Source organism: Gnatocerus cornutus, chromosome 5 (assembly GCF_029298725.1).
Source record: "Gnatocerus cornutus isolate USDA-ARS CGAHR chromosome 5, icGnaCorn1.1, whole genome shotgun sequence".
NCBI classification, from domain to species: domain Eukaryota; kingdom Metazoa; phylum Arthropoda; class Insecta; order Coleoptera; family Tenebrionidae; genus Gnatocerus; species Gnatocerus cornutus.
In genome coordinates, this window is record NC_142237.1 from 17,274,838 (window position 1) to 17,302,487 (window position 27,650).

The following is a 27,650-nucleotide window of genomic DNA, read 5'->3' on the forward strand; positions in this document are numbered from 1 at the left end:
TTTTGAATGGTGCGTGCTCTACTTTACCAACAGTTGTTTTGACAACTATTTTATTCCGAAATTTCCAAAATCCTTTAAATTATTGTGTCTCATCATTTCTAAGGACGATAGAACCAAAACACCCAAAAAATGTCTCGAGCTTCGACACGCTTCGACACAAAAAAAGTGGTACGTTTTCCTTCGTTCCCCATTTTGAGGTTATCAAAAATATTTACAGAATTCCGAACTGGTGACCTTAACTTACGGGGCGTTAGTTGCTCAAATGATAAAAGATTTGGATAACACTGAGGATGTGAGTAAACAACTGGAGAGATTAGGCTACAACATGGGAATTAGATTGATTGAAGACTTTCTTGCAAAAACAAGTACTGGACGTTGTTTGGATTTGAAAGACACCGCCGATAAAATTCAGAGCGCTTTTCGAATGTATTTGGGGGTTCAACCGAATGTAGCTAACTGGAGTGCAGCTGGGGACGAGTTTTCGTTTATTTTAGACACCAATCCATTGACTGATTTAGTGGAGTTGCCTGATGAATTGAAAAATTTAAAGTATTGCAATATCATCTGTGGCGTGATAAGGGGGGCTCTAGAAATGGTACAGTTGGATGTCCAGAGTTGGATTGTGCAGGTAAGACTTCAGTCTTCAAAGTGTTGATTTTCTTACTCTTTTTGTAGGATCAATTGAAAGGAGATCAAAACACTGAAATTCGTGTCAAGTTTATACGGCGATTGGAAGATGCCATGCCGGCAGGAGAAGACTAAACTATTATATTTCTATTTATTTTAAATTTCAGTGCAATGTTTAAATTGTACAGCATTTTCTATATACTTTCCCAAGGCTAAAAGCGTTGGTTCACTCAAGTTTCTACCCATGATTTGTAAGCTTATAGGCATTCCTTTATTAGATAATTTGATAGGTAAAGTGATTGCAGGAACACCTGTAATAATTATGTAAATTAAACGTTCTTCAAAAATATTAATTTCACTAACCAGCCATGTTTGCAGGTTGGGTACAATAGTCTTGTAATGCACACTGGTCTCTGTTAGTTTTTTGTACAAAGTCTTTGTAAGAAGGAGCAGTTGTTAGTGTTGTTGGGGTAAGAAGCACTTGAACTTGCTCCCAGACATTATCAAAGTCCTGCATAATCAAGCGACGGACTTTCAGGGCTTGATTAAAATATTTATCATAGTTTCTGTAATACTATTTTCAGGATACGAAATTTTTCATAAAAAGTATACCTTGTGAGAAGGAAGTAGTTTCCTGTCAAAATTCGATTCCTTACAACTTCGTTAAAACCTAGACTTCTGCTCGTTGCGAATAATTTTTCGGTGGAAGTACTTTCATCGGCGCGGAAGCCAAATTCAATTCCATCATATCTGGCCATGTTACTCGCTACCTCACACTGATTTAGTACAGAGTAGCAGACAATACTGTACTCTGTATGTGGCATTGATACCTACAAACCAACCCTTAGCTTAAACTGAGTCAAACTGGATTAAGCTAAATTAGATGTGACTTGACTAGACTAGCACCTGTTTGATTCTAGCTCCACTGTTTTCCAACAAATTCGCGATTTCGTTCCACACCTCTAAAACTTCGCTACTTAAGTGTTCACAGTGATACTCATGAGGAATCCCAATTTTCAGTTTTTTAATGCTCAATTTACTAGCATCTGGTATTCTAAAAAACAAGTTTAGACGACGTACTTCGTTTTTCTCTCCCCAAATACCTGATTTTTTTGTACGGTTTCGTAAGCGACGTTGAATCCTTCTCATCAAACCCAGCAATGCAATTTAACATAGAAACACAATCATCAACACTCCTCGTCAGAATCCCTGGGACATCCATGGAATTAACCAAAGGAATCAACCCATAACGGGAGACCAACCCATATGTTGGTTTCAACCCAACGAGACCACAATACGACGCTGGGTTTCTTGTACTCCCGCCTGTATCAGACCCAATACCACTATTCAACACTCGGTATAATTCTAATATAATTAACTCACGCGAAACATGTCCCTGTAGCGACTGAAATCGCGCTCCCGCCGCTGCTACCACCAGAGATATAAAAATCGTCGTCTTGATAGCCCCAGTGGTTTTTTGCGGGGCCGAAAATTGAATCAACAGTTCCTGAGCCCATTGCAAATTGATCTAAGTTTGTTTTTCCAATGAGTATAGCCCCAGAATTGAGTAAACGGTCGTAAATTGTCGCGTTGTAAGTTGGGGTGAAAGTTTTTAACATGTTGGAAGCACATGTTGTTTTAATATTAGAAGTGCAAAAGTTGTCTTTGATGGCTATAGGGATGCCGTCAAGCTCTGAAAGGGACTTTTTCTGGGCGTAACGATCGGCGGATTCAAGGGCTTTTTCAGAGGCTTGTTTTTCGGTTAGGGTGATAAAAGCGTTGAATTTTTTTAGACGGTGAGCTTTTTCTAAAGACTGTTTTACCAGATCAGGGACTGTTATTTTACCTTCCAGTAGCAACTGAGAGACCTGAAGCCAAAAGGATTTAGCCAAAATAATAGGACAACAAATGTTTAATACCGTTCTAATATTAGAAGACAACATGCTTCAGCCTGATTGTAATTGTTACCGGGCTAAAAATCTGAACTAAATTACATTTTCAAGTAAAATAACAACAAAATTAAACTTAAAAGTCTCAGTATTTATGGGTTAGAATTCATAACCTCTGATAACCTTAAAAAGTCACACGGAGTTGCAAAATTCCACTGAAGATGCGGACAGGCTCCTAATTCCACTGGACTTCCAGTTCTGAGCTCATGCTATTGGTCCACATTTAAAATTTAAAATAGTGGCGCGTAATGCAAGATTTTATACACTATAAAATACATTGATTTGTGCTGAAAGGCCCTTAACACATAGAGTTTTGAGAAGGCGTATCAGTTTTTTTAAAATTCCTGTTAAACTGAAGCACAACCAGTTCGTACGTCACCACAGCACTAGCAATCTACAAAGAAACTAGAAATCGGTCCAAACTCAGCACAGAATTACCTTTAGAATCAAACTTCGTGTGATTCTGAAAAATTTTTTCCCAGTAAGACCAACGTTTATGTATCGTAAACTGTCAATAAAGCGTTCAAACTAAAAGAAATGTGGTTGTTTTTTCACTTTTTTATTTTTCAAATTACCTCTTTATTGGAAATCTTGAAGGAAACAGAGAAAACTATCCCCAACGGTTTTTTACTTTCTTCGTGAATCCAACTTCCAAACAGACACACAGAAGTTAACCGAATCAACAGTAGAGAAAATGAAATAAAAAAATAAACAACCTCCAATGTTGTTGCTCTGTGTAAAGCCACCGTTCCAGACACATGGAAAATAATATAATAAACATTAGTACAGAATGAAAGAAGTATCAATAATGACATCTTTTCATCGAGAAAAGCGCATAAGCAACACAAGCGATTATAATCTGCGCTCACAGCGGCCCAACTTCGTTCAGACTGATCCTTAAACAAACATTATAATTGTTATTAAAAAAAATTGAACACTTTCATGTCTTTTAGAAATCGGAGCTTCCAGTTAACTTGTTGGAATCTCGATGCTAAAGCGCAACTAATTAAAATAATGAAGACATCAATAAAGGTCCAAGAAAACGCCATTCTAGTGTTAACAAACTGAAGATAAATACCCAACCAGGGACTGTAATATGGTTTTATGACTCTGAAAATTTGTGGGAACGACATGTTCACCGAGAAGTGTTCAAAGCCTTTGGAGATGGATCCTCGACATTGTACGGCTACTATTAGTTTGTTAGCTTGAATTGAAATGTGCTCGGCTGAAAGAAACGTTTAAAAACAGAAGTTAGAGTGAAAAACAACCAGCTTCCAGTAGCAAGAAGATCGTTGCTATGGTTTTTAGTTTGCGATTCAAGTCTTTGGGCCATCCGTACGAAGCCATAGCTCTGTCTACTTCCTCCCATTTCAAAACAATGTTTCGCCAGTCTTTGGCTAATTTCATGAAGAAGATGCATGAGAGTGATCCACAAGTGTAGAACATTACACCATCTTAAAGAGACATTAGAAGACGCGTTTGTTAATGGTACAATGGTACAACTCACTCATTTCAAATTGATCGTATCCTGCAACAATCAGTTTGCGGATGTGGCCCAGCGTCACCAACATTCCCGTTAAATAAGTAAGGGTACCCGACAAAACTCCAAAAGAAAACCATGAAAACCCTAAATTCTCTGGATTTGTGGTCAATACTCCTCGGACTGGGAAAAATCCGAAGACCTGAGCGATCACAAGAATAAAGCGCAGCGACTTGTGAATGTTTTCAGTCTCAAACATTTGTTTTTTTAACTTCCAACGAGGGCAGCTTTTAGTCTTCATGACTATAACTATACCGTGTTAATTTAGATAATGCCTTGATTGAACTACGCCAATATGTTTACGCAAGTAGTGCGGAGGATTTTATTAAACGATAAAATGAATGATCGCCCGACAAAAACACTTGTTTTGGAAGTTCATGGTACAAGTTTTTTCGGTTAAAGTAAACATCCTTTGTACAACATGACAAGGTATTTCTTTTCAAAATAAATAGGTGCATATTAAAGAATGTGCAGAGCCGCCGATTTAAAAATGTGATGGATAATTCATTTGTGTTTTGATAAGAGGTTCAATAATAAATAAGAATTTCAATAGAAATTTCTTGGCTAAATGGATGTTTTAATGGACTGCTAACTGCGGTACACAATTCCTCGTATCATACATATAAATAATTGCGTTTGGGTTACCACCACAGGACAAGACCATGACTAAAAAAACAGTGAAGTTCATTGGTACCAGTAGCGTCTTTATTGTGATGCACATAAATCAATGATCAAACTTCACACAAGTAATATTAACAGTCTATAAAAAAAATGATAAAAGTGTACCTTATTCCCATTATGTATCACAAAAATCTTCAACTAATTATCTCTAAGTCGACAATCAAAGGCATGTGATCTGATGGATATACTTCGCTCGGTAGTCCATCGAATTTCGCCAATTCTTCTTCAGTAGGAAACGGCACCATGCTCTCAACCCTCATCTTGTCTTTCTCAATAAAAATATAATCCAAACAGTTTTTGAAATCATCGGTATAATTTGTGTACTTTGGAGTACCACAGGCACTTTCAAACTGAAATCTATGGAACAGTTCAGGCTGATTGCTTGCTAAAAAAGAACACTAAAAACCAAAAAAATTACTACAAGACCTTACTATTTGCAAAAACACTGTGTTTCTTGCTGATGGTTCCTTCCGACAAGTATTCAAACACAGCACTAGTTGGTATACTGTTAAAATCGCCACAAAGGATGACTTTCGCCTCATTATTCTAAAAACAACAGTTGTAACAGAGAAAAAAAACCGCAAGTGATCACCTCAGAGTACTTCTTCTTCAAGGACTCCAGATACGTGGTGGCCATGTTAATTTGTACAATTCTAACTAATTCATGGTCAGGGTGATAAAACAGGTGCGTGTTCCCGATTATAATGCAGTGGTTGTTTTTTGAAGTCTTAAGTTTTAAAACAGTGACATGCAATGAGGTCATTTGTCTCATAAAACACTCTTTCAGGTCAGGATTGTGCTTCAGAAAGTTTGCTAAATACGTAAATAATCTGTCTTTAATCACGTTGCTATAAACAATTTGGTGGTCATCAACTTTCCTATAAAACATTTGTAGTCTTATTACAAAGAAATGTAATTACCTACTTATTTGTAAATCGTGATTTATCGAAAAAACATGCCAAACCTTCAGAGATTTTACCACCTTTCTTGTGGTAAAAACTTATGAAACCTTCTTTTTTGAAGACGTCTCGATAATAATTAATGTACACATTCTGATCAACTTCTTGAAGACAGATTACATCAGCGTGGTAACCTGGTGATAACTAATTAATTCAATGATGTTAATAAAAAATAAAAAGCACCTTTAAGTTCTTTTGATATCAGCTGCTTCCTGTAGTCTATTGACAACGCTTCAGGTGGACAATAAGTGAAGGCATCACCACCCTCAGTGTATCTACTAGATAAAACATTGTAGGAAACCATTCTAAAACTACAAACAATCAGTTAATGAAATTGAATTTTTAACCTACTGACTAGTGTTCTTTAAGTTTTGCAGTTGTAAATTTCTGTCTGTCTTCAAATGGACAAACTGGTAACTCCCCCATTACTACAACCATATTTTCAGAAATTACTTCGGCAGGGACTCCTGTCAAAGTACTGTTACAAGGTACACAGACAAGTTTCAAATAATGTCCAATGTCCTCTTCTAGCAATTTGTATCTAAAACTTTTCGAAATCGGCGTCCACTCCTCTTTATCTTTGGATTTAAACCAAGAAAACTGAGAAACTGAGTGGTCACTAAACAAACAATATACCTTTGGTTGTATAACCGAGTCTGCATATAAAATCAGTGGTATTTTCATCTCCACTACTACTGGTGCATTAATCACGACAAAGTACTCTTGATTAAAAATCTCAAACTCAACATCTCTCATGTTAGACTTGAAAAAATTCTTTAGGATCATTTTTGGGTCGACAGACTTTCGTGTTGAACTGTTTCTTAAAGCTACTTTAATTTCCACGTCATGATTCTCACCAGACTTGTCTTGGAGCACCTTTTTAATCTTGTTTACAATGTGTTGTAGCAATGATTCTACATTGTCTGTGACTCCGCGAACAGCGCGGATTTCCTGGTTAATTAGTCCTACTTGTTCTACTTCTGTCTTTAAAACAAACAACAACTCACATTGGTTAGACTTTTCTAGTTCTCTCAGATATGCTGTTTTCTTGATTGAATCCATGGTCTGCAAGAGGTTATGTTTGAAGAGCATTTACTAAAGAATAATTCAGTCACGCGTCTTACCTTTTCGTGGGCATATTATTTAATTTTATCAATAACTAATAAGTGATAAGGTTTTTTAAAAAAAATCATGGGAATTCCATTTTTCTTTCACAATAACTATGACACACTTTTGACACATGACGTTTGAAGAAATGACAAGTGACAAGACAAGTGTATTTTGTATGGAGAATTTTCACGAGATTACCGACAAGGAGTTGGTAATAAATGGTCGTTAGTTTGGTAGCGTGGCGTCACATTTTGTATTGAAGAGAAATTAATGAAAATTCATTTGTAACTAACGTGATTTGTCATGATCCTAAATACAATGTCCATGTAAAAAGGAGACTAAAAATTTAAATACTAAATCTAGGTCTAACAAGAGGCAACACAGTAACAACACAAGATGTAACAGTAGCATACTATTCTGGTTGTTAGTTATTGAATATTTTTATCTTGATCAAACTTTTCTGAAAAGAACCCAAAAATAAAATTACATACCTTTGAAATTTTAACTTTACTACGTGAATTCTGGTAACAAACTGATATGTATTCTGAAATTGGATAGCGACAGACAAAATAAAAACAATTATATAACACTTTCTTTACATTGTCAGCGATTTTATTGAATAATTGTGTAATTAATTAATTAATCTACTAATATCAACTATTAACTTTTAATGTTTCATTGTATAACAATTATTATCGTTGTACCATGCGTAATATTTAAATTTTTTTTAGTACCTATCTATATAATATATTAGTACTTCATTTCTGAAAATTTCAAATCATATTTTCACAGAATTTTCATCATTTTACCAATGGCACAAAAGCACAGAACAGCTTTCTCAAACTGTCTCCAGCCGCATAGAAACTTAACAATGTTGATGAATAACTTCTATGGCAACAAAGCTCTCAGAAATCAATTTATTCCGTTCAAGAGTTTCCATTTCATCAATCGATCGTTCCTTTGAATTTTATTACATTACAGTTCATTACCGCGTCAACTCTAAATTGTATGCAAAAACCACTCACTGTATATTCAACTCTTCTTAACTGTTTTTGGCTGTTTTTGTCGTTTCCTTTGTGTAATTCGTGTATCTCGTGTCTGGTCTAAATGGGTAGATATTATTACTGGTCATTAACTTGCGACAATTTCCCCAACTACGTCTAATTTCAATGACAGGACCGTACTAAGGTTGATCTAGGTTTCATTATTTTAATACCCACTTATACTAAAAAGTTGTTTTTTTATGTGTTCTGTGGCCGACACTTTAAGGTTTAAATCTCAACGCTTTGTGAATTATTGCAATTTATTTCAATAAATTGCCTCGGGAAAAATGTGGAGTTCTTCTCTGCGTACCTACCAACTGAATAGTTAGTTTTTCGTAAGTTACAAGGCACGTGCACAGTTTTGAATGATTTGCAGATGAAGAGACCTAAAGTCGTAATTTTTGTCGTATTATTTAGTTGAGTCTACTCACTCCCAAATTAATTAATTTCGTCTTTGCGCTCCCATGTTCTTGCAGCTTCTAAAAGAAAGCAATATTAAATTTCTTAAACAGAAAACTTCCATCAAAAGATACATAAAGTAAGATTATCTTTCGTTAAGTGCATCCTGGCCTATCAACCATAAAACTTTCTCTTTTCTCTAACCCTGACTCCAATCGTCTCCAATCAACCCTAAAGCTACATCCATCCACTAACAGGCGACCTTCATATTTTCGGTCTAATTGACCCAAATATCCCGACCCTGTCCCTACAAGAATCCAACTTTTAATCACCTGAAACAAAGTAAGGTGTGTCAAGGTTACAACTCTTCCCGGCATTATTAATTCTGAAATTGGGACACGCATTTTTCCAGGACAAATATTTAATTTGGTCGCAGATTTCCTGTTTTCGATGTAAATATTCAATCCGGGAGCATGTGAGTTGTCATAAACCGGAGCCGAGTTGAATTCTATAAATATTAAAATGAGATGTGTCAGTGATTTATCTATAATTTGAAATATGTTCGTGGCATTTACGCGAACTAGGTTGAGGTTTGTCTGTAGTAATTTCTGCAGTATTTATAGAGAAGTGATACTTTATAAGCACTCATCAATCATTGTAATCCATATAATGAAAACTTTATAGTTTCGAAATTTATTTCAAATACAATGGATCAAATCATAGTTTAAATAAACAAGGTTAGCCCAGTTTCTTGAGTTTTAATGCGAAGTTTAGTAGGATTTTTTTTCTCAGGTTTGTTCACCTTTTGGAACAATAGAGAGGCTGCAGGTTATGAGATAATCTGATTTTGCTTGTTTATTTCCCGAGTATCCAAACAACCGGAAGTCCTACACGTAATAACAAACAAGCAATGCAGTTTATTTCCCTTGTTCGAGTCATAAATGATTTTTATGACAAATTTTTAGCTTGTTGAAAGTCCTGCTTCCAAGGTGATGGTAAAAAACTAATTTCTTTCACTCTCTAAACGTATTCTTAGCCTGTAAATGCAAACAGACGCCCTAGAAAAGCTCCGAATCAAACCTGAAAACTGAACAATTCCCAAGATACAAAAGATCTTATCAACAACACTTCTTCGAATAAGTAAGTAATAATCACACTTGAATTCCCTTCCTTCATAAATGGGCCATCCATCTGTTTGTTATGCGATACATTTCACCAGATTTATCTTTATTGGAATGATCATTTTCAGGGAACATCAGCGGGCGCAGTCTGGAACCAATTTAGGTCAGTCGACTTTTATTGCGTAAATTTGTGACACTGGTAATTGAAACAAGAAACGCGATCATCCATTAAATTAATCGTTAAGGTTCTAAAAAGCAGCTTCCTACGAAAATTTTTAGGAAAAGCGGTTTATTAGCCGCTTATTGCGTGTTATCGTTCTAAACAAACAGCGATTAATCAAATAAAGCATTTTTATCGATTGGCATTTTCAAGAAAACCGTCGATATCATATTCTCCAGTGCAAAGAGGTCAAACTCATTCCGATAATGTGTGAAGTAATTTTCTGATGAGTACTGAAAAATTATTTACGTTTGACGCCCATGGTGGACTGTCCGTGAGGTTTTATGATTAGCACTGTAATTATTGTTATTACGGGAAGAAGATCAAAGAAAAAGCCTTCATGAAGACCCTATTACTTGACAACGGTAAACATGGGAATCCTTGCCATAAAAACGTCTTCTTGGAGTGATTAATTTCGCTAATCGACACGGTTTTCGACGTCTGTATACAACGAGGCATGAACACCTAATTTCCAGAATTACAGATTTTTTGCATCACTTTAGATGATGATGAATGAGGACATGTCTGTGTTTACGTACTTAAACTTTACAAGGAAATACAATCGATTTGGCGCATCCACCATTTTTAAAGCGTCTTTCATTTCATTTTTTGCATACTTAAAAGACAAATAAATTTAAGAATTTGTTGTTATTTAACATTTCAACACTAAAAATGTCTTTTAAAGCACAAGAAATTCTTTTTTTATTAATTGAATGATAAATTATTTTCCGAATATGCCTACTTGCCCCCTTTAGAGATTTTATATTTTTAGCTAAATAGTCTGTGCAGTTTCCACGACTTCTAATTTTAAGAGGCTAAAATATGATCATTAGATTTCACCCCGCATATTTCGTCCATTATTCACCGAGACCTTAAAATTTTCATCGACATATTTGCTTTGTATACATTGAAATAAACAAATACTTCGCCAGAACTCATTATTCTGAAAAAACCACCTCATTAATAAAATAAGGCGTGCCGCAAATAACTCATTCGGAATTATGAAACGTGTAATTTCTTGGCAATAGATCGACTGTACAGAAAAACTATATCAAATTTATAATAGATGGGCTGATATTAAGAGGATTTCAGTCTAATTTTGGTTCTGGGAATTTGCAATGTAACGTTATAACGTATCTCGAAAACTCAAAAAGTTATTGGTGATTTTATGCGGAATTTTACAAATAATCCAAAATTGTAATTTTTTTTTCGGTACGTGAAGAAATAACTGAATTAAAAGTGATAGAAATCTCGGGTAAGCCCCGGAATTTTCGGTTTCCATATCTCCGGAACTGCAACAGAGGTAGACCATTTAGTTGCTTAAAATCCGATCTTACATATACCGAACTTAAAAATTTAATATTCCACTCGTACATACGTGGCAAAAGTCAGAGATAATGAACAATCCTTCTCCTGTTCATATCTGCATACTTATTTAAAATACCCAAAACCTACCCAAGAAATCCTTTAAATTTGTAAAACTTAGAAACCTTCTGAAAATGCAATTTGTGTTTTTGTTTTTATTGTTGTCACTCATAAGTTGGTCTTATTGGGCCGATGGGTTGTTATAATTTTTATGCCGCAGTTGATCATGCTACCGTGTTGTTTTCAATTTTCCGATTATTTTTCGAACGAAATCCTGTCTACGCAGTTTTCTCAATTTATTATTAATCTCATGTCCGACAATGTTAGGCTCGAAAGAAATAAATGGAAAAAATCCTGGAGAGCCGTCACTTTCCTTCGGTCATGACACAAATTTATGATAATCTACCATGTTTTCTAAAGTAACATAATGCATTGACACTGGGAGTCAATAACATTACCTGGTATTGACAGGGCCATCGAAGTCCAGGCCGTTGACTTGTGCACCCCCAAAATACGATTTCGATGATTTATTTATGTAACGAAAGACGTTGGAAAGCTGAATTTAATAAAAGCCAATTTCGTCGAATTTATAGCTTCTAAGCGTAAGAAGGTAAGATTTTTAGAAGAATTGTCCTGAAATAACATTTGTGGCTAATTTTGGCCCGTAGTTTTTTGTTCATAGTGGGAACTCCTGTTGGAATAATATTTGTGGCCAGATTTAAAGACCAAAAGTGCCAATAATAATACGCACATCTGGCACCGACCAAAACACCATAAATATTAATAATAGGAAAATTTGAAGTGACGTTCGCCCATTTTGTGGTTCGTTTTATTTGGTGGAACTCTTTTCTAAAACTATTGTAAAAGCGATATACCTATTTATACAACTTCACTTTGTACATGCCAAACATTTTTTGTCAAGGTTTTTTGAAATGAAAATAAGTTCTCTCATTAATTTGGTTTTATTTCTGTCCAACTTCCGTTTCTTTAGTCAACTCAAGACATGTAAATATCCCCAACTATTTAACTTTGATATTTAGGTTAATTAAATACGTTTTACTGACCTGAAAGCGGAACAAATCTGAAGAAAAAATATTTTGATTCAATGCGAAGTTGGAACTAGGTCTAAATATAATATCATCAAAACTTCGAGATAAATATTTAAATGAAAGGGAGAGTTTGGCCCATTTCTACTACTTAGTCACTGAAAAAATATAGGTTAATACATTTTTGCATCATTTGCAGCTAGTAAAGAATACACTTCAAACGGTTTAATATTGGCATTATTGTTTATACAACGAAAGATTCCAACAATACCAGGTCAAGATCGTTTCTGTCAATACGAAAAAAAAAATTTGCCAAAATTTCGCGACTCGTCAGCTATTTCATCCGGCGCCAAAAATTCGCGTCTCTATTAAAAAATTGAACTATAATTTTTCTACGTCATTTCGACTTGATGAAAATTTTATTCGAAACGTAACTGTTTATTTACTTCTGGGCTCCAGACAAACTCAGATAACTCACAAAATGAAAATCCGACTTGCAATTATTATTGATGCAGTTCATCGAAGTGATTCGAGTAATTTTAAACACACTGGCAACACCCAATAATATTAAGATAGGTCCACGGCTATTTTTAAAAACATCCTGCGGAAAGAAAACGGTTTATTTTGGGTTCCGGTGAATTTTTTCACTCAATCATTAACTTATATGCTGTGTCAACACGATTTGAACGCTGTTTTGATCGGAGGATTCGAAGCACAAGGGGATTGGGGTTGTTTTTTAATAAATCAGAAAAGTTGAGAACATTGACCTACGAATTTGGGAGTGTTGAGTGAAAGATTTACTTGGGAAGTTGCGAGGAGAAAATTACGTAGTTGGAGGAGTCGCGTCTAACTGAAACTCACAGCTTAGTCTCTTAGCCTTACTATTTTTAGAAGACACTGTTGCTGATAATAAAATATTTCGCAAATTATACATGCATTGATGTGTTATAAACATGCATTTTTGGTTAAATTTAGGCGTGCCATACATTCTCCAACTAAATAACCCCAAATTTGTCTCGATATTTTTCCCATCAATATCAGATGTTAGGACGTCTTTCATAAAGTAAATTAGAACGTTTCTAAAACATTTTCATTCTGTATACACATTAAAAAGTGTCCAAGGTTAGAAGAAAAGTAGAATAGCGTAAACTTGTACACGCTTTAATCTCACTTTCTGACAAAAATGTTTAAACTGTGTTGAAACACTGGATCTCTCTACTCCCTCCCACAACTTCCTTTCTAGACAAGATTATTTGGAGGAAAGTCAAAAGTGTACCCGCGTACACATTGCGTCAACTGTTGTTATTTTAGTGCAGCGACCATTTTGAAATCAATTGTAAATACGCCAAGTGGATTAATTAAATTGTTCTTGATAAAGTAACATGCTACACTTAATCACATGAGTGGCTTTTGTTCAGAAACTTTCCCTCCAGACAGTTTGTGGCTGCTTATTCATATCTCCATTAAACTTAATTGCAGTAGAACTAAAATTAAATTGGGAGTTTCTGCACTGGTCGAACTCCCAAAGAAGTGATTTTCCAACCACAAAATGAACAACAAGAAGACGCAATTAACTGAATCCATCCGTAAATTTAAATGGATGTTTAAAATGTCATCAGCAATAACACCACCAATTACCATATTAAGTAATCAAATCCAGAAGTAAATGACGTCGGTAACACTACTGCTCGATATTATTTACGTATTACCTGAAAAACTCCGTCCAATTTAGAAAACAGAAACGATGCGTAAATTCTTCGCAATTGCTGTTAAACTCGATAATTGTTGGAGCGTTTGTCGCCTGAAGAGCCACTGACCTGCAATCAAAGCAACACAACATTTTCGAAAGAAATGTGTATCAATAAATGTATGAAAGTTCAATGCTTTAAAGTTTTCTCCGTTTTGTTGCGCAAATAATGAGGTGTTATTGAACTTGGACGCTTATAAATAAGGGCTCATTTAATTGGAAATAACTTTTATACAACACAAAACAGAGATTTTAAATTGCTTCTGTCTCTGCCGATATCGTGCGCTGATGCCAGCAAGACAAGTTAATTTACAAGAAAATTCGAGTTTTATTACTTTAATCTTGTTTTATCCCGGTCTCGAACACATGACGCATGACGGTCAATATTTCAGATATTTTTTAGGAGTCTCAAATTTATTACAAATTAGTTTCATGCAGATTTTGTACCGAATTTTTGAATTAATTGCATTTCTGTGGAGTCTGTAAAAATAATAAGAAATGAACAATAAATCAAGGATTAAAAATTGGCGGATGCGCCGGTCTCATTTTTCAAGAAAATATAATTTTTGAAAACTTTAAAATGATTAGATTGTTTGTAGAAAAATAAGGAAATTAAAATGAAATTGGCTGCTTGAAACGCTTCAAAGGTAATAGAAAAAAATCTTTCATCTCCACCCTGAGCCGTCAGTCAACATTTTTATGAAGTGCTTGATAAATGTTATAAAGCTCAGGCAAAGTAAACAGATGGTACAAGTTTCCCGGAATTCGCTCTTTAATAAAAACCGTATATGTATCTCACGTAATGGATCTCCCATCTCGGACAATAAAGCCCCAATCTCTCCAGAGACGTTTATCGAAGGTGATGAGACCTACAACTTTTTTATAGCACTTCCGCGTTGCGAAAAGAAGTGAAACGGAAAGGAAAATCAACCCCGGAAATCGGGAGATCAACAGAGTTCAAGAACCTTCCGTTGCATCGGAGATTAAATCCAACTAATGAAATTTCGACATCTTATTATATATTTTCGCTATATAAAACGCCAGGAACATTGTCCCGTTTCTTAATAAAATACCACAAAAGGTGAGTTTATTAACACCCTAAATCACTCATCTTAAAGGGTCAATAACATTGTCGCCAAAATTGAAGTTGAATGATTCCCGAAAGAGAACGTCGATGAAAAATGAATGGACCTAAGAAAGATATTATTTAGGTCTCATTCTTTATACTTTCGACAAGTGGGACTCCGATGTGTGAAATTATTAAAGAGAGTAAATCTGGAAAGAGGTTAATGTTTCTTCGGTTATTAATTGATCCCATTTTACAGCCAAGGATTTTCTGAATTTACATACAAATAATGACTGAAAATTTTCCTATCGACAGTGTTGATGAAAACGTGGAGCCATCAATTATAAAAAGAAAATGTTTCCACTGAAATTCAAATACCTACTTTTCATCATTAATGGATTCAATTATATAACCAATTCTGTAGATTACGTCGTCTACATTTTCCATGTAACGCTAAACCAAACACGTGGACAATAAAACTGACACAGATTTACGACAAAACCTTGCTGGGTAACACGATAATTTAATATCTGGAAATTAGTCCAGAGATAAATTTTGATGAGACAAGTTTTTCCGCGTTTTTACTATTAGACCAACGACCTGCAATTCCCAAAACTCCTATGAAAAGAAAGCAAAAACTCTAATTGTCCTCGTGTCTCTTCTAAAACGCACTGAATTATCATTATCAAATTACAGCATAGCGTGGGCACATTCTCGGGGTGTTTAAATTCCAGTGTCTTATTGGGAAGTTCATTGTACTTAAACCGCACCGAGAAAATCTCCAGAGGGATCAAATAGCAGCGCAATAATAGCCAAAGTACAAAACAGTCATTTTAATTTTACCAGGTACTGTAGATCATAATAAAGAAACTTTAAAAAAGTTATTTGATGGGGATGAGATACAAATCCCTATAAAAACCTCAGGGTGAACGCACTCGGGATAGAAACATGGAAATGGGGGATTTTCTGCTGCGATGCTTTTCGCAAAATGGGGGAAATTTTCCTAGTGAAGGTCGGAAGTAAAATTAAAGTGGTAGTTGTATAATTTATGATAAAAGGTTTAATGGATGATGATTATCCTTCTCGTGTTAATAAACGGGGTCAAGCGTTTAATAAAATCTGGATGTGGGACAAGAAAAAAATTAATTGCTGATCACGTTTTAGCCAGTTAATATTTTATTGCTTTGTCCGACGAGTAAAAAACACGCTTAGTTTTGTAACATGAAGCGAGTTAAAAAAATTTGCACAGAGATTTTTTTTGTAAATTTTTTCCAGTTTTTCTACACTTTCGATTATTTTTAAGACATGTGTTCAGGCTTAAATTGTTTCATAAATAGACAGTTTACGAATTTTTAAGAATTAAAAAAGTTCTGATAAATATAAGTTAAAAAATTGGTGGATGGGCCAGAATGTACATACTAGCATTTTTTAATTGTAATAACCTTACTTCACAAGATGTGTGGATTATTTTTACAACTATAAATTTAATTACACTATTAACTCAAGTTTGAAATAAAAATCAAAGAATCTAAAGTCTGCAAATGTACCAATGTAATTTTTTTAAAATCTTTTTTAAAAAATTTGAGGACTAAATGCCCTTAAGAATTGAGAATGTAAATATTTTAAAAGTAGGAAAAAATTCAAAAAAGATAGAATGATCTGAAAATAAAAATTTGTGAACCTGTATAATAATACACAATCTGAATACCGGAGAACTTGAAAACCTAAAAGATATTAAAAACCCCAGGAGTTTAAACCGAAATTATAAATAAAGAAATCCAACGATTTAAAAATTAAAACACAAAAAAACTAATTGTAAGTGGTTGGAAATCGTTCGATCCTGGAAATTCTGACATTTACATACATACAAAGAAATCTTTGCATATTGTTTAGATGTTCCTATTTTAAGTTAATTTAAATTTCTTTGTTACTCTACTATGAAATAATGGAGCGCAGATTCCATCTTAAGTTTACATCGACGAATAAATTTGTTTAAATCCCGTAGGTTCAATAAACATTTCTATTTACTGCTTAAATTTCAAACTCCAATCGAAAATACGGAATATTTATATTAACTTGAATAATTTTTATAAATTGTATAAAACTGTTAATGAAGCAATGTTATATTGCAAACAAAAGGGAGACTGTTAAAAATAAGATTGTTTTAAATATTCGAATTTCCCAATTTCTTGTCTCTGTTCACACAATTATTCTCCAAATAAGCATAATTTCGTGGTAAATCAGAAGTACTTGTCTTAATGATGATTAAAGAAATACGTGGGGGCGCACTTACGTATAGCAACGTCATTCTATCAGCTATTTTCGCTTATGTAACCACTAATACTATTTTCCCCTTGGAAGTACCCTAAATTGTCGCAATTTCTAATCCAGTTTTAAAATAATAAATCAGATTGCCAACGTCGCAGTTTTGTTCACTGGCTGACTCCTACATGATTTCTTTTCAAAATTTAAACAAAACAGTACGCTTTACAAAAAAATCTGGATTATCTGGAGTTGGATCATTCCCACATCTTGATTTGTTAGTTAGTAAAGCGAATTTTCATAAGACTCAGTGTTGTGTATTATAATTTATAAGATTCTTTTCTTCTACAATCCGCCAATAATCCCCGAAATGTGTCATTTGATTACGCATAACGTTAGCGTCTTTTCCAGAATATTTCTTGATCGATGATGTAATAGACGATTAGACTCTCCCCTAAGGAATTAGGTCAGAATATGTTGAGAGTCAATCAAATGATAAAAATTTAATGTTACCCAACTGAGCTTAAGAGTGAGTTATGATAATCCAAATGAATGTCGAGCTTAAGATTAATGTTTTGCAGTGTTCTTGTTCCCATTAATAATTTTTTAAATCCGAGTGATTCACTAATTTTGGCAAAGAATAGTGGCGGGTACCCCAAAATTGCAACGATATTTCTGTAGATCACGCTGAAAATAGATCCATCACATTGCAGAGGTGCTCGCTCTTGATTCTCTTTATTTATAAATTCTTACCTGTGATGTTATAGGAATGTGAAGTTCCACAGTTTGGTCTGCGGGGCTTCTTTAACATACGCAATTTCTTCGCTTCATTGTTCGGTGTATTTCGATACGATGAAACAAGGTCATATTAGTAACAGAGTGACATGTATTTGTACAAGATGTAGACACGGAGTAAACATCCCCTTAAAAACGATAAGAGTAGGATTACGCCCTGATTTTCAGGTTGATCCACCCTTAAAAAATGCCCTACTTTCTAAGTAGGTTTATTAAAACATTATAACTTTATTAATTTTTCTGGGATATCAAGTAGCGACCTACTAAGAAATTTTCACGTCGTTACCGGCATTTTACACCACCAATTATTACCAGGATCGACTGACAACCTCAAATGTCGGAGGGTTAGGTATATTTATTTTAATTATTTAGTATAACGTGCCGCCCACGACAGGATCATTTTGCATACATTCAGCAGCAGGTATCCTGTCCTACTTTAGATAATTTTATAAGTAGGACACGTCTTAAAACGTATTGAAAAAAAGCGATTGATTTATTAATGAAAACGACGTATTTATGAGCGAAAAATTAACATTCGGCGAAACACAACTTTGCTGCTGGTTTTATTAAATGCTTTCTGGTGTGTTTACTAATAAATGTAGCCGGTAGTAAAAGTGGAGCTTCCCGAGAGCACTACATATTTTTAATTAAAAAGGTGGAAGGTACTCTGCCCACGGCTTTTATGTTTGAATTTCTTTCAATTTTGTACACCGAATTTGAAGAATTTTTAGAGCAACTGAAAATTTTAATTTTCAATTTTATCCAGATTCATGTTTTATTTTACATTGGTTGTAATAATTACGTGGTTCAGATGCATGGTGCATTAGATAAAGGAGCTTTTATATGTTAAAGAATTGAAAATCAAGGAATTTGGGATTTTCAATCTCGAAATATAAAATTAAAATAAACTGAAGGAAACGTTAGAGTCTAAAGGGTTAAAGAAAGTCTTTATTTGAACGAATTAATTTTTTTAAAAACTGTCTGAATTATTTACAATTAAACAACTGAAAAACTATCAACTTAACCAGCCTCGTTGATTCAACAAACTTCATTCTTGACTGCGACATCCTGCCCCAAGTCGTTAGGGCTCATTTCAATATAAAAATCTGAAACTGTAAAATTAAAATTAAAACTTTTAAAACTCAATTTAAGTTAAAGATCTAAAAAAAACTGTTGCCCTCAAAATCTGAGGACAAAATTAATGGATCTTTAGAATCTAAGCATCAAAGTTTAAATTTTTTAAAAATTTTAGTAACCTAAGAAGAATCTAAGATCTCATAGAGACCCTGAGAACATGGAAACCGAAAATCTAGTTCAGGAATATCCTAAAACTTCTGAAATTTTGCTTATTTAATTACATACACTTGTTTTATCGCGGTCATTTCTCGCAGACTGAGATGTCTTCCGCCCCAGCTAAGCTAATTTTATAAATAGGCCACCCCTTATAAATTATTGAAAAAATGTGATTGATTTATTAACCCAAACGACATATTTATGGGTGAAAAATTAGAATTCGCTGAAACACAGCATCGTTGCAGTTTAATTCGGCTAAAAATAATTCGCATCCGTGCAAGTGTGAGTTATGTAAAGAACCGTTAATTGGAAGTAGGGTGGCAATATAGCTTTTTTAAGGTTTTGTTGAGGTTGGATAATGTGTATTGTGCACCAATTGTTGTGAAATGCTTTAAAGGTCAACTCATAATGTCGTTGCGTAAATCTTTCACCCTGTAACGTTTATCTCACAAAATCTTCGAGACGTTGGATAAGCGAGTTTTATCGACAGAATAATTCGCAGTTAATTACAGTTACATTTTTCCAATATTATAACAAAAAGTCAATAATCAGTCTGTTATCAAATAATCACAACTGGATAATCTGCATTTTCGTAAACAATGAGAAGCTCTGGTATCTGAGTGATACCCAATAACAGTTGCGTAAATTGTCAGTTTCAGCAACTACCTATTGATCTACAAATATTGAGATAAGACAGACATAACAATCAAAACTAAGGTCAGGGTTGTTGCCAATGCGGACAGACACATGTAACCAACGGCAAAAAATCAGACGTTAGAATCTACTATTTTTCTCAAGAGAAATCAAACGGATCAATATTTTAATAAGACACGTGAAATTTCTTGCACGTGCTGTTTTTGATGGGATGCATTTACGGAAATAGCAATTTTCCTGATGACCTAAAACTGCTCCTTATTATGACAAGGTAAATAATCACTTGAAAAATATTTTTTCTACGTTTCGCGTCTTTGATCGTTATTATTTTTAAATTATCGATGCTGATGAACTTTGCACAATAAGTGAACGTTAATGTAAGGATTCCAAATTCATTCGTATCAATTTGCGTGACATTGAAAATTCGCGTGTTAAAAGTTTGAAGCCGGTGAAACTTTTAAGAAGCTCGAAAAGGCCACTGGTTAAAGGGAGCGAAAATAAGGATTTACATGGAAAAAGTTAATATTGAGATTTATTGGAAATTGTTGTAGACATTGTACGTAGTCCAAATTCGGAAAGCTGAGAAGGATGTGTGCTCTTGTTTGTAAATGCCAAAGGTTAAAACCCTGGTATGCTGAAAATTCGGGGGACTGGCTTTTTATTTTTAGTCACGGAAGGTATTTGCGCCTAATGATAAATCAATGAATAAAGTTTCATATTAATTTTTCAGTTTTTATTACGTTTTGTTATAATTCAATGAACTTTAGACTTCATTTCGGCAGCGGAAATCTGAAACAGAAACGATCTGTTAATATGGAAACGAACAGGTTTTGTCCCTTGAACCCCAGTGTCGCTGTCGGGGTCAAAAAATTTCTTGATTTGTGATGCGGAGATTCGGTTTCTCTAAGATAAATCCGATGAAATATTTCCGCTAATTTTAAAACGCCACTGGATTTATGGTGGCTTAATTTTGCTGGAAATCAAAAAAATGGATTTTTGAGCCCTGAAAAAATAGGAACTCATAAATTAGTAAAAGGAAAAAATTAAAATTGCATTGTCAAATAAATATGAATTCGCATAAAAGTGACAATTTTACTACAATTTTTAACTTACGGTTGTTAAAAAATGTGGTCAAGAATGCAATAAAAATTAGCATGTTGGCAAAACACCAAACTGAGGCGCTTGCAAATAATCCCGCTTGCGCCGAAAACAAGGAAATTTGTGATGTCTTTCAGTAAAATCAAACTTTTTTGAATCCCCTGGCTTCTAACATTTTGGTTTCCACAATAATATTTTCCATGATTACTTCTGCGAAAATTCAAATTTAATAATCTGACCGGATGCGGTGAATGAATAACCCGAAAAAAATTGAAAACAATTCTCAGCGTCCAGCTGAAATTCGCAATAAGCGATTCACCTCTGAGTCGACATTGCAGCTGAAATGATCAATCTGTTTATCTCCAAGTGCTGAAAACATTCATTTGCAATGTATAAGGATGTGCATTCCACGAGTTAATCCTTTGAATACCATCGAAAGAGGTGGATCTTGGGCATATGTAGAATCCTTGGCACATGCCGACGGCGCGGGACGCTGCACGTTGTCATGACTACCCACAGTTAATATATACGAGCGCGTCGCGACGCCGGTTCATTCAGTGAACGCGACTCGAAGCGTCAAACTGTTTAGAGCTAGTGCAAGTGCGAGACTCTAAGTGAATAAAAAAACTTTTTGAAAATTCTGCTGTGTGCAATTTCGTGGGGCTACGTGTCCGAGCTTATTCAGGTGAGTTTTTGAGAATAAAAAAAAAATAAAAAAGTGTAGCCACAACTTTGCCAAAAGTAAATAAACAAACTTTGGGAAGGTGTGCAAAAGGACAAACTGAAGAAAGGAAAGAGTGTTTATAGTCACAGCTGCAAAAAATAACTATTTTTTTAATTACTTAGGAATTTGTGGTTTTAACTCCCGCAATAATAAATCCACGACTGCATAACCCGAATTAACCACACTGCGTAAGAGTCAAAATTAATTGTCATTGTTTGTCTTAAGACCAAAAAAAATTGTTTGACCCAATTTTCCAATCAAAGCTGCTAATTAAAAATTAAATCTCCAATTACGGTCGACACAGTTTCTCGAATAAAAACAAATATTTAAAAATTCTCTCACTAACGCAATTTAAGCAGAAAAATCCTCGGCATTGTTCTACTAGCAGGAATATTTTCAGAACTCGTGTTTATTTACCGATCATTTCTGTGAGAACGCACGTCGTTGTAATTCTTTATTGATTAATTGCGGTATTACAACTGATCGTTCCCACCTACAAAATGAGCTGTTGTAAATGTTAGAAAAGCATTGTTCAGACCAAATGTCAAAAGTGTTGACCTATAACTTTTACCGCCCACTTGTTTGAGCGGAGTTTCATCCATTTGTCTGTTGGGGTGGAAATATTAGGAATAATTTAAGGAAAAAAACTTGCGGGATATTTTTTTGATGTTGCCGCAACGGTTTGTTTTTACAATTTTTATAATCAAATATTTATATGTTTATAATTATTTGCGTTGAAAGTTTTATTTAGACTGTCTAAAAATAGAGTAAATAGTATCGAAATTTCGAACGGGGCACAAAAGGTGCATTTTGTTGCAAACATTCAAAACCTCATCTAAAAATAAGCCTTGCTCTAGACAGTGAATTTGGTTACATAATTGTTGCATCCATGACAAACAGCAACCTTTGACTTGCAAACTCCCTAAATTGCTAAACTCTGCCATCAACTGCCTTTTGAGGCCTTCTGCTAAAGTGGTAAATAATTAAATTTGGTGGCTGGCAAAGGCACCCTCCGGTTAATCACCCCGTCTGCTTTCCCACGAGCCGTAACGAGTAAATTGGAGCCCTTCATGAAAATTGGTGGATTCGCTTCCGCATCGCCTCCACTTATTTATGTATCACTAGTTTGTTTTCATAGCAAATGGCTTAATCACATATGGAAGCGCTTCCAAGCAGTGGTTTTCTTTTTGCTTGGTCCATGTAACGTGTGATATAGCATCTAGGAATGAAGTGTTGGAATTCCAGTCCGGTTATTTCTGAGCTAAACCGACGGCAGGCGCCGAATGTGGGCGACACGACGCACGACGGTTTGTCGCCCAAAAGATTTACTTTCGGGCATTTTTCACTAGTAATGACAAATGTGGCGATTTTTTCATGCAACACGTGCACTTCTGGAAACTTTTTCGCATCGAGTGTCAATCAAATTGTTAATTAGTTGCAAACAGATTGCGATCGCATAATTGATATGGCTCCGGATAACAAAAAATGACGCAGGGAGATTCCTAGCACCATTTTTGGATCATCAGGGACTCGCAGCGTGATAAATAATCACAGTGCGTGATAAATAATGATAAATATTTACGCGAAAAACCTTTGCTTTGCATTCATTGGCAGTCAAATCCACAAACAAATTCCGGAGGTTATTATTTTGTCACCCAAAATAAAATTTGTTGTCTTTTTTTACAGAAAATGAAAACTGAAGATAAGAACGCTGTGCCGAAAGTCCGATTAGCCGTCATCGGAAAGGCGAACGTTGGGAAATCCGGTAAGTTGTGCCCTGAATTACTCAAAATGGAGTTTTCCAAAACATGAATCAAATTCCGGACTTGTTTGTTTGACGCGGCCAAAAATAACATCGTTAACTCCTTTAACGATCAGTGTTATTGGACGCGAGATAATAATGTCCAGTCGATTCATACTTTGTTGAGTTCAGGAAACTCAAAATTGTCTTGTTTCAGCTCTCACTGTTCGATATTTAACCAGGAGATACATTGGAGAATACAGAAGCAACACAGGTATGTACCTCAGTTATAATTTTAGGTGACAGAGTACCTGCAGTAAAAATAAATTTGCAAAACTCGTAAAGTCTGCTTGTGCAAATAAATGGGAAGTTACATAATCAAGTTTCATAGTGACTTTACAGAAACAATCCTTGTCATACTTTTCATTGATTAGCTTTGAGCGAGTTTATTACGTTATTTTTAGAGGCGGAACAACACCTTGCCTAATAGGAATTTGGAGGTGGAAATTGTAAATGATTGTTTACAAAAATTGTAATAACCGCGCTATTTTAAAATAATGGCAAAAGTCCTCCGTTTGCTAAAGAGAATTATTAAAACCGCTAATATGTCAATGTCGGAACTTAAAAGTTTTAACCATGAAACAGCAGCAAGGATGCTGTATCCTTGACGATCATAATAAAGGTCAAATCAAAGACTGTTCAAATCGTTTATTTATGTTGGAATTTTGTGGCAATAAATCATGTTTTGGCAGACATGTCGACCAAACTTAGTAAATATTTGGCATCCATTTATGGCTAGTTACTAGTATTTAGATTCTAGAACAAGTGTCTATTCACGTCACGCTGACGCAGTCCGAAACAACAGTTATTCACCCATCAGTGATTCCAAACGTCGGCATTACCGAATCGCACATATTTAGCACAAAACAAATCATCCGACTGTTTGCAATTCACTCCATCGTGATCTACCTAATTTTTCAGAATCTATTTCTGGTTTTTGCGAGCAAAAATAGGATTTTTGTACGTATCGAAACAATGTAATTGAAGAGATATTTACCTCAGTTAATAGCGAGCAGTGTGCAAAAATTTTGGCAGTCTAAAAATGACTGACGTTCGTCGGTATAATTATAAAATTTTGTTATTTCAAATGCGTTTTTTCTCAGATCTTTACAACCGCGAGTTTCTTTGCCGCGAGATTAAAGGAGCTTTAATTGCGCCGAGTATGTAATAGCCACGGATTTTGATTTTCTTGAAAATTCGCGATTTGTGGATATCCTTGGCAGCTCAACTAAAAATTTGCGGCCCAGGTTTGAATAAATTTAGATTCAGTCAAAATATATAAATTTGCAACGACGCCAGGTTGGGACAATGTATAATATCGCTCGAAAAGTGTCAGCATCTTCCCCAGAATTTAGGGTCAAGTTAATGAATGTCAGACCGCGTCGCAAATCTAAGTTGAAGTCAACATCTGTGTTACATACCTAAGTCAATTTGGTTCCTTACATAATTCCTGCTCGTCCCACTAACCCAGTCCACTTATCCCATTAAAACGCTCCCTTTCTTCCTGGAAGGCAATCTTGTCAACTCCCTCGTGATTACAAGAAACCACCACAATTAAATCGGAGCTTTCCATGATTGCATCACCTTCCTGACTTGTACGTCCATAAATTCATCTCATGTTGATAATAAAGCCCAAGGCTTTTCCCCTCTCACCTTGATACAGTTTGCGAAAAAGTTCGATGCTTTCCATTACCTGTCATCCGAAATAACCGTGAATCACGCTTCCAATGGTTTATTGTTGAATCAAAGCTCCCCGAAAGAAAGACCTAACTGTAGTTCTGGCATGTAGCAGCTCGGGCTTAAATTAGAGCATTCCATCGCGATGCTACAACAGTTGATTGCTCTCATTATCCAAAGAACTAAATTAGGGCGATGGAAACGCGGAAATTAGCGGATTCATACGGCCTTTCTCCTGAAGGACCACAACCTACACACTTAGTCACCCAGTTCATTGCTTGGACTCGTCCTTTGGCAGGTTCTTGCGATCAGCTGCAATGATGCAACGGTGTGTTTAGACAGAGACGCCAGCGACGCCTTGTCTAAAATATCATTAGGTATTCAGACAGCAGCGTCTGCATAGCTGAGGATCATGTCCCTGGTCTAAAAGATGAACTATTAATAGCGGAGACGAGCAGATTGTCGAAACGATGTTAAATGCCACTTCAACAAACTGTTATAGTTCCGGGTGCCACTACAATGCGGGAAGAAAATCCCACGCCATATTATATAGAACGTCTTTTAATTTAACCTGTTGAACTCTCAATTTCTGCCGTTACCACCACCATTTCCAATCATACTCATCTCATTATCACGAAACTGTAATTAAATTAGACCGGAAGAGATTGACGTGCGTTATAAGGGTACCTTTCCATTTATAGCAGACTTCCCTCGAAACAAAGCGAATCAACCCCCACGAAACCTTGAAAGTTTTCAGGTTCATTGTCCCTATAACTTCTAATTTTTTCCAGATTTACTTTATCGGCAAACTTTAACGGTGAACAACTCAGCTTTGGAAGTGGAAATTGTGGATGTTTGCAGTTGCGATTTGTCTTTATTTCCTGAAGAAGCCATTTATTGGGCCGATGCGTGTGTTGTGGTTTACGATATAACGAATCGATCTTCGATGGCGCATGCTTCGGATCTTCTTCAGCGAGTCCTTCAACTGAGGAGTCAAATGCCTATTGTCCTGCTGGGAAACAAATCAGATCTGGAACATCTTCGACAGGTGAGGCTTTTATTGTAATGAGAACAAGAGAGTAAATCATGTTAATACAACTCGGGCTTATTTATAAAGTGACATTGCTGTCGCAACGTAGATAAGTGTTGTAAACTGTTTTTTGCTGAGAGAGTTATGAGAGTGTTTATGCAGGCGTAATCAGCACGATTGTAGCAAAAACTTTTTGAGACAGTTCACACTTGTGTCCTTAAGGTTAAAACCGTCTAATTTTAGCCGGAAACATTCTCCCATTAATGAACTAGAATGTTTACAAATTGCCAACTTCTGATTGACATCTCAGTGAACGTGCTGTCCTTGATTGCTCAAAATTAGCGCATGACCCCAACACAAACATCCCGCATTCTTCTCCTTTATTTATAGTCGGGTTTGTTTTCAGGTGGACGAAGTGGAAGGCCGCACTTTGGCCATCCAACACAACTCCCAATTCCACGAAGTTTCCGTAGCAGAAAACAGCCCCGCGATTTACACCGCTATAGACGCAGTCCTCAATGAATGTCGCTCTGTGCAAAACACGCAAAAAACCCGTAAATTCTCCGTGTCTAAGATGATCGGGACGTTAATTGGTAACGCGAACGGGAAGGTCGTCCCCAACCCCAACCAAGGAGGAACCGTGGTGGTGTGCCACAAATCTGATTTGTACAAGTCGAGGGTGTTGAGACGAAGACAGAATTTTACAGCGACGGCGTCCCTCTGACTATCGGATAAGGAGGAGCAGGTCGGGACTGCTCGTTGATCAAATTTTCGCTCCATATTTCTCAGTTTTATGAGAAGGGACACGTGCTGTGCAATTGGGATGATCCTTGAGCTAAATGAGTAATAAACTGAAAGGGAAGATCCATTCAAGAAGAAGTGTGCAATAATTTATCTTGGCAGAAAGACTTCCGACAGGGTCAATGCTTGTTCATATCAAGAGGTGCGAAGAGAATTTCGTCAGCTGTGGCGCAAGTTATTTGTGGATTCGGAAGAAGTTATTTTAATAAGTAGACGTAATTTTTATACCCTTTCTTATATTCATGTTGCCAATGCGAAGATATATTCAACTTTCATTACTGCCTATTTTTCAGTCTAATTGTGATTTTTGTTGTGTGTGAGATCGAGAGTTGACTATTTGTTCGCTGTTTATTATAAAACCCCGATGTTTAGGTAATAGAGACCAAATATAATAAGATTGTGTGTGCTATAACGGCTGTGATATTCAATGTCTTTTTGTAATTTAACTAGACATTATTCAAATTCATGTGAATGCATAGATATATTTATGCTAATAAATTTGTACAAACTTTTTCGTCTTCTATCTATTCATAAAAACCATCACCATAACCCTAAATCCTCTATTTATTTGAACACGAATTTATGGAGATGCCACTTTATCATTTAGCGAGAGATCAATTATTTATTTTACGATCAAACAAT

At 35.4% G+C, this 27,650-nt stretch overlaps 5 protein-coding genes across 5 annotated transcripts; 2 read left to right on the forward strand and 3 right to left on the reverse strand.

Moving 5' to 3' along the window:
- Positions 1 to 5: 5 nt before the first annotated feature.
- Positions 6 to 974, forward strand: Bet3 (blocked early in transport 3). The gene is made up of 3 exons (XM_088036702.1): positions 6 to 168; positions 218 to 628; positions 676 to 974. The coding sequence occupies exons 1-3, from the start codon at positions 130 to 132 to the stop codon at positions 760 to 762; spliced, it is 537 nt and encodes a 178-aa protein (XP_087892828.1). The 5' UTR covers positions 6 to 129; the 3' UTR covers positions 763 to 974.
- On the reverse strand, positions 760 to 2,698 carry GatA (glutamyl-tRNA(Gln) amidotransferase subunit A, mitochondrial). The gene is made up of 7 exons (XM_088036701.1): positions 2,547 to 2,698; positions 2,011 to 2,495; positions 1,731 to 1,970; positions 1,534 to 1,681; positions 1,240 to 1,457; positions 991 to 1,193; positions 760 to 938 (listed from the first exon to the last, which is right to left on the reverse strand). Exons 1-7 carry the CDS (start codon positions 2,568 to 2,570, stop codon positions 784 to 786), a joined length of 1,473 nt encoding a protein of 490 aa, XP_087892827.1. The 5' UTR covers positions 2,571 to 2,698; the 3' UTR covers positions 760 to 783.
- A 124-nt stretch (positions 2,699 to 2,822) lies between these two features.
- On the reverse strand, positions 2,823 to 4,344 carry LOC148175230 (gustatory receptor for sugar taste 64e-like). Its single transcript, XM_088036703.1, has 6 exons — positions 4,084 to 4,344; positions 3,845 to 4,030; positions 3,515 to 3,801; positions 3,152 to 3,472; positions 3,015 to 3,104; positions 2,823 to 2,970 (listed from the first exon to the last, which is right to left on the reverse strand). The coding sequence occupies exons 1-6, from the start codon at positions 4,313 to 4,315 to the stop codon at positions 2,875 to 2,877; spliced, it is 1,212 nt and encodes a 403-aa protein (XP_087892829.1). The 5' UTR covers positions 4,316 to 4,344; the 3' UTR covers positions 2,823 to 2,874.
- Positions 4,345 to 4,799: 455 nt separating this feature from the next.
- Positions 4,800 to 7,043, reverse strand: LOC148175231 (2',5'-phosphodiesterase 12-like). The gene is made up of 7 exons (XM_088037458.1): positions 6,881 to 7,043; positions 6,112 to 6,821; positions 5,940 to 6,067; positions 5,722 to 5,890; positions 5,390 to 5,675; positions 5,229 to 5,343; positions 4,800 to 5,182 (listed from the first exon to the last, which is right to left on the reverse strand). Exons 2-7 carry the CDS (start codon positions 6,816 to 6,818, stop codon positions 4,932 to 4,934), a joined length of 1,656 nt encoding a protein of 551 aa, XP_087893584.1. The 5' UTR covers positions 6,819 to 6,821; positions 6,881 to 7,043; the 3' UTR covers positions 4,800 to 4,931.
- A 14,467-nt stretch (positions 7,044 to 21,510) lies between these two features.
- Positions 21,511 to 27,520, forward strand: LOC148175232 (ras-related and estrogen-regulated growth inhibitor-like protein A). The gene is made up of 5 exons (XM_088037412.1): positions 21,511 to 21,660; positions 23,386 to 23,464; positions 23,658 to 23,714; positions 25,969 to 26,225; positions 26,614 to 27,520. Exons 2-5 carry the CDS (start codon positions 23,389 to 23,391, stop codon positions 26,929 to 26,931), a joined length of 708 nt encoding a protein of 235 aa, XP_087893538.1. The 5' UTR covers positions 21,511 to 21,660; positions 23,386 to 23,388; the 3' UTR covers positions 26,932 to 27,520.
- Positions 27,521 to 27,650: the final 130 nt, after the last annotated feature.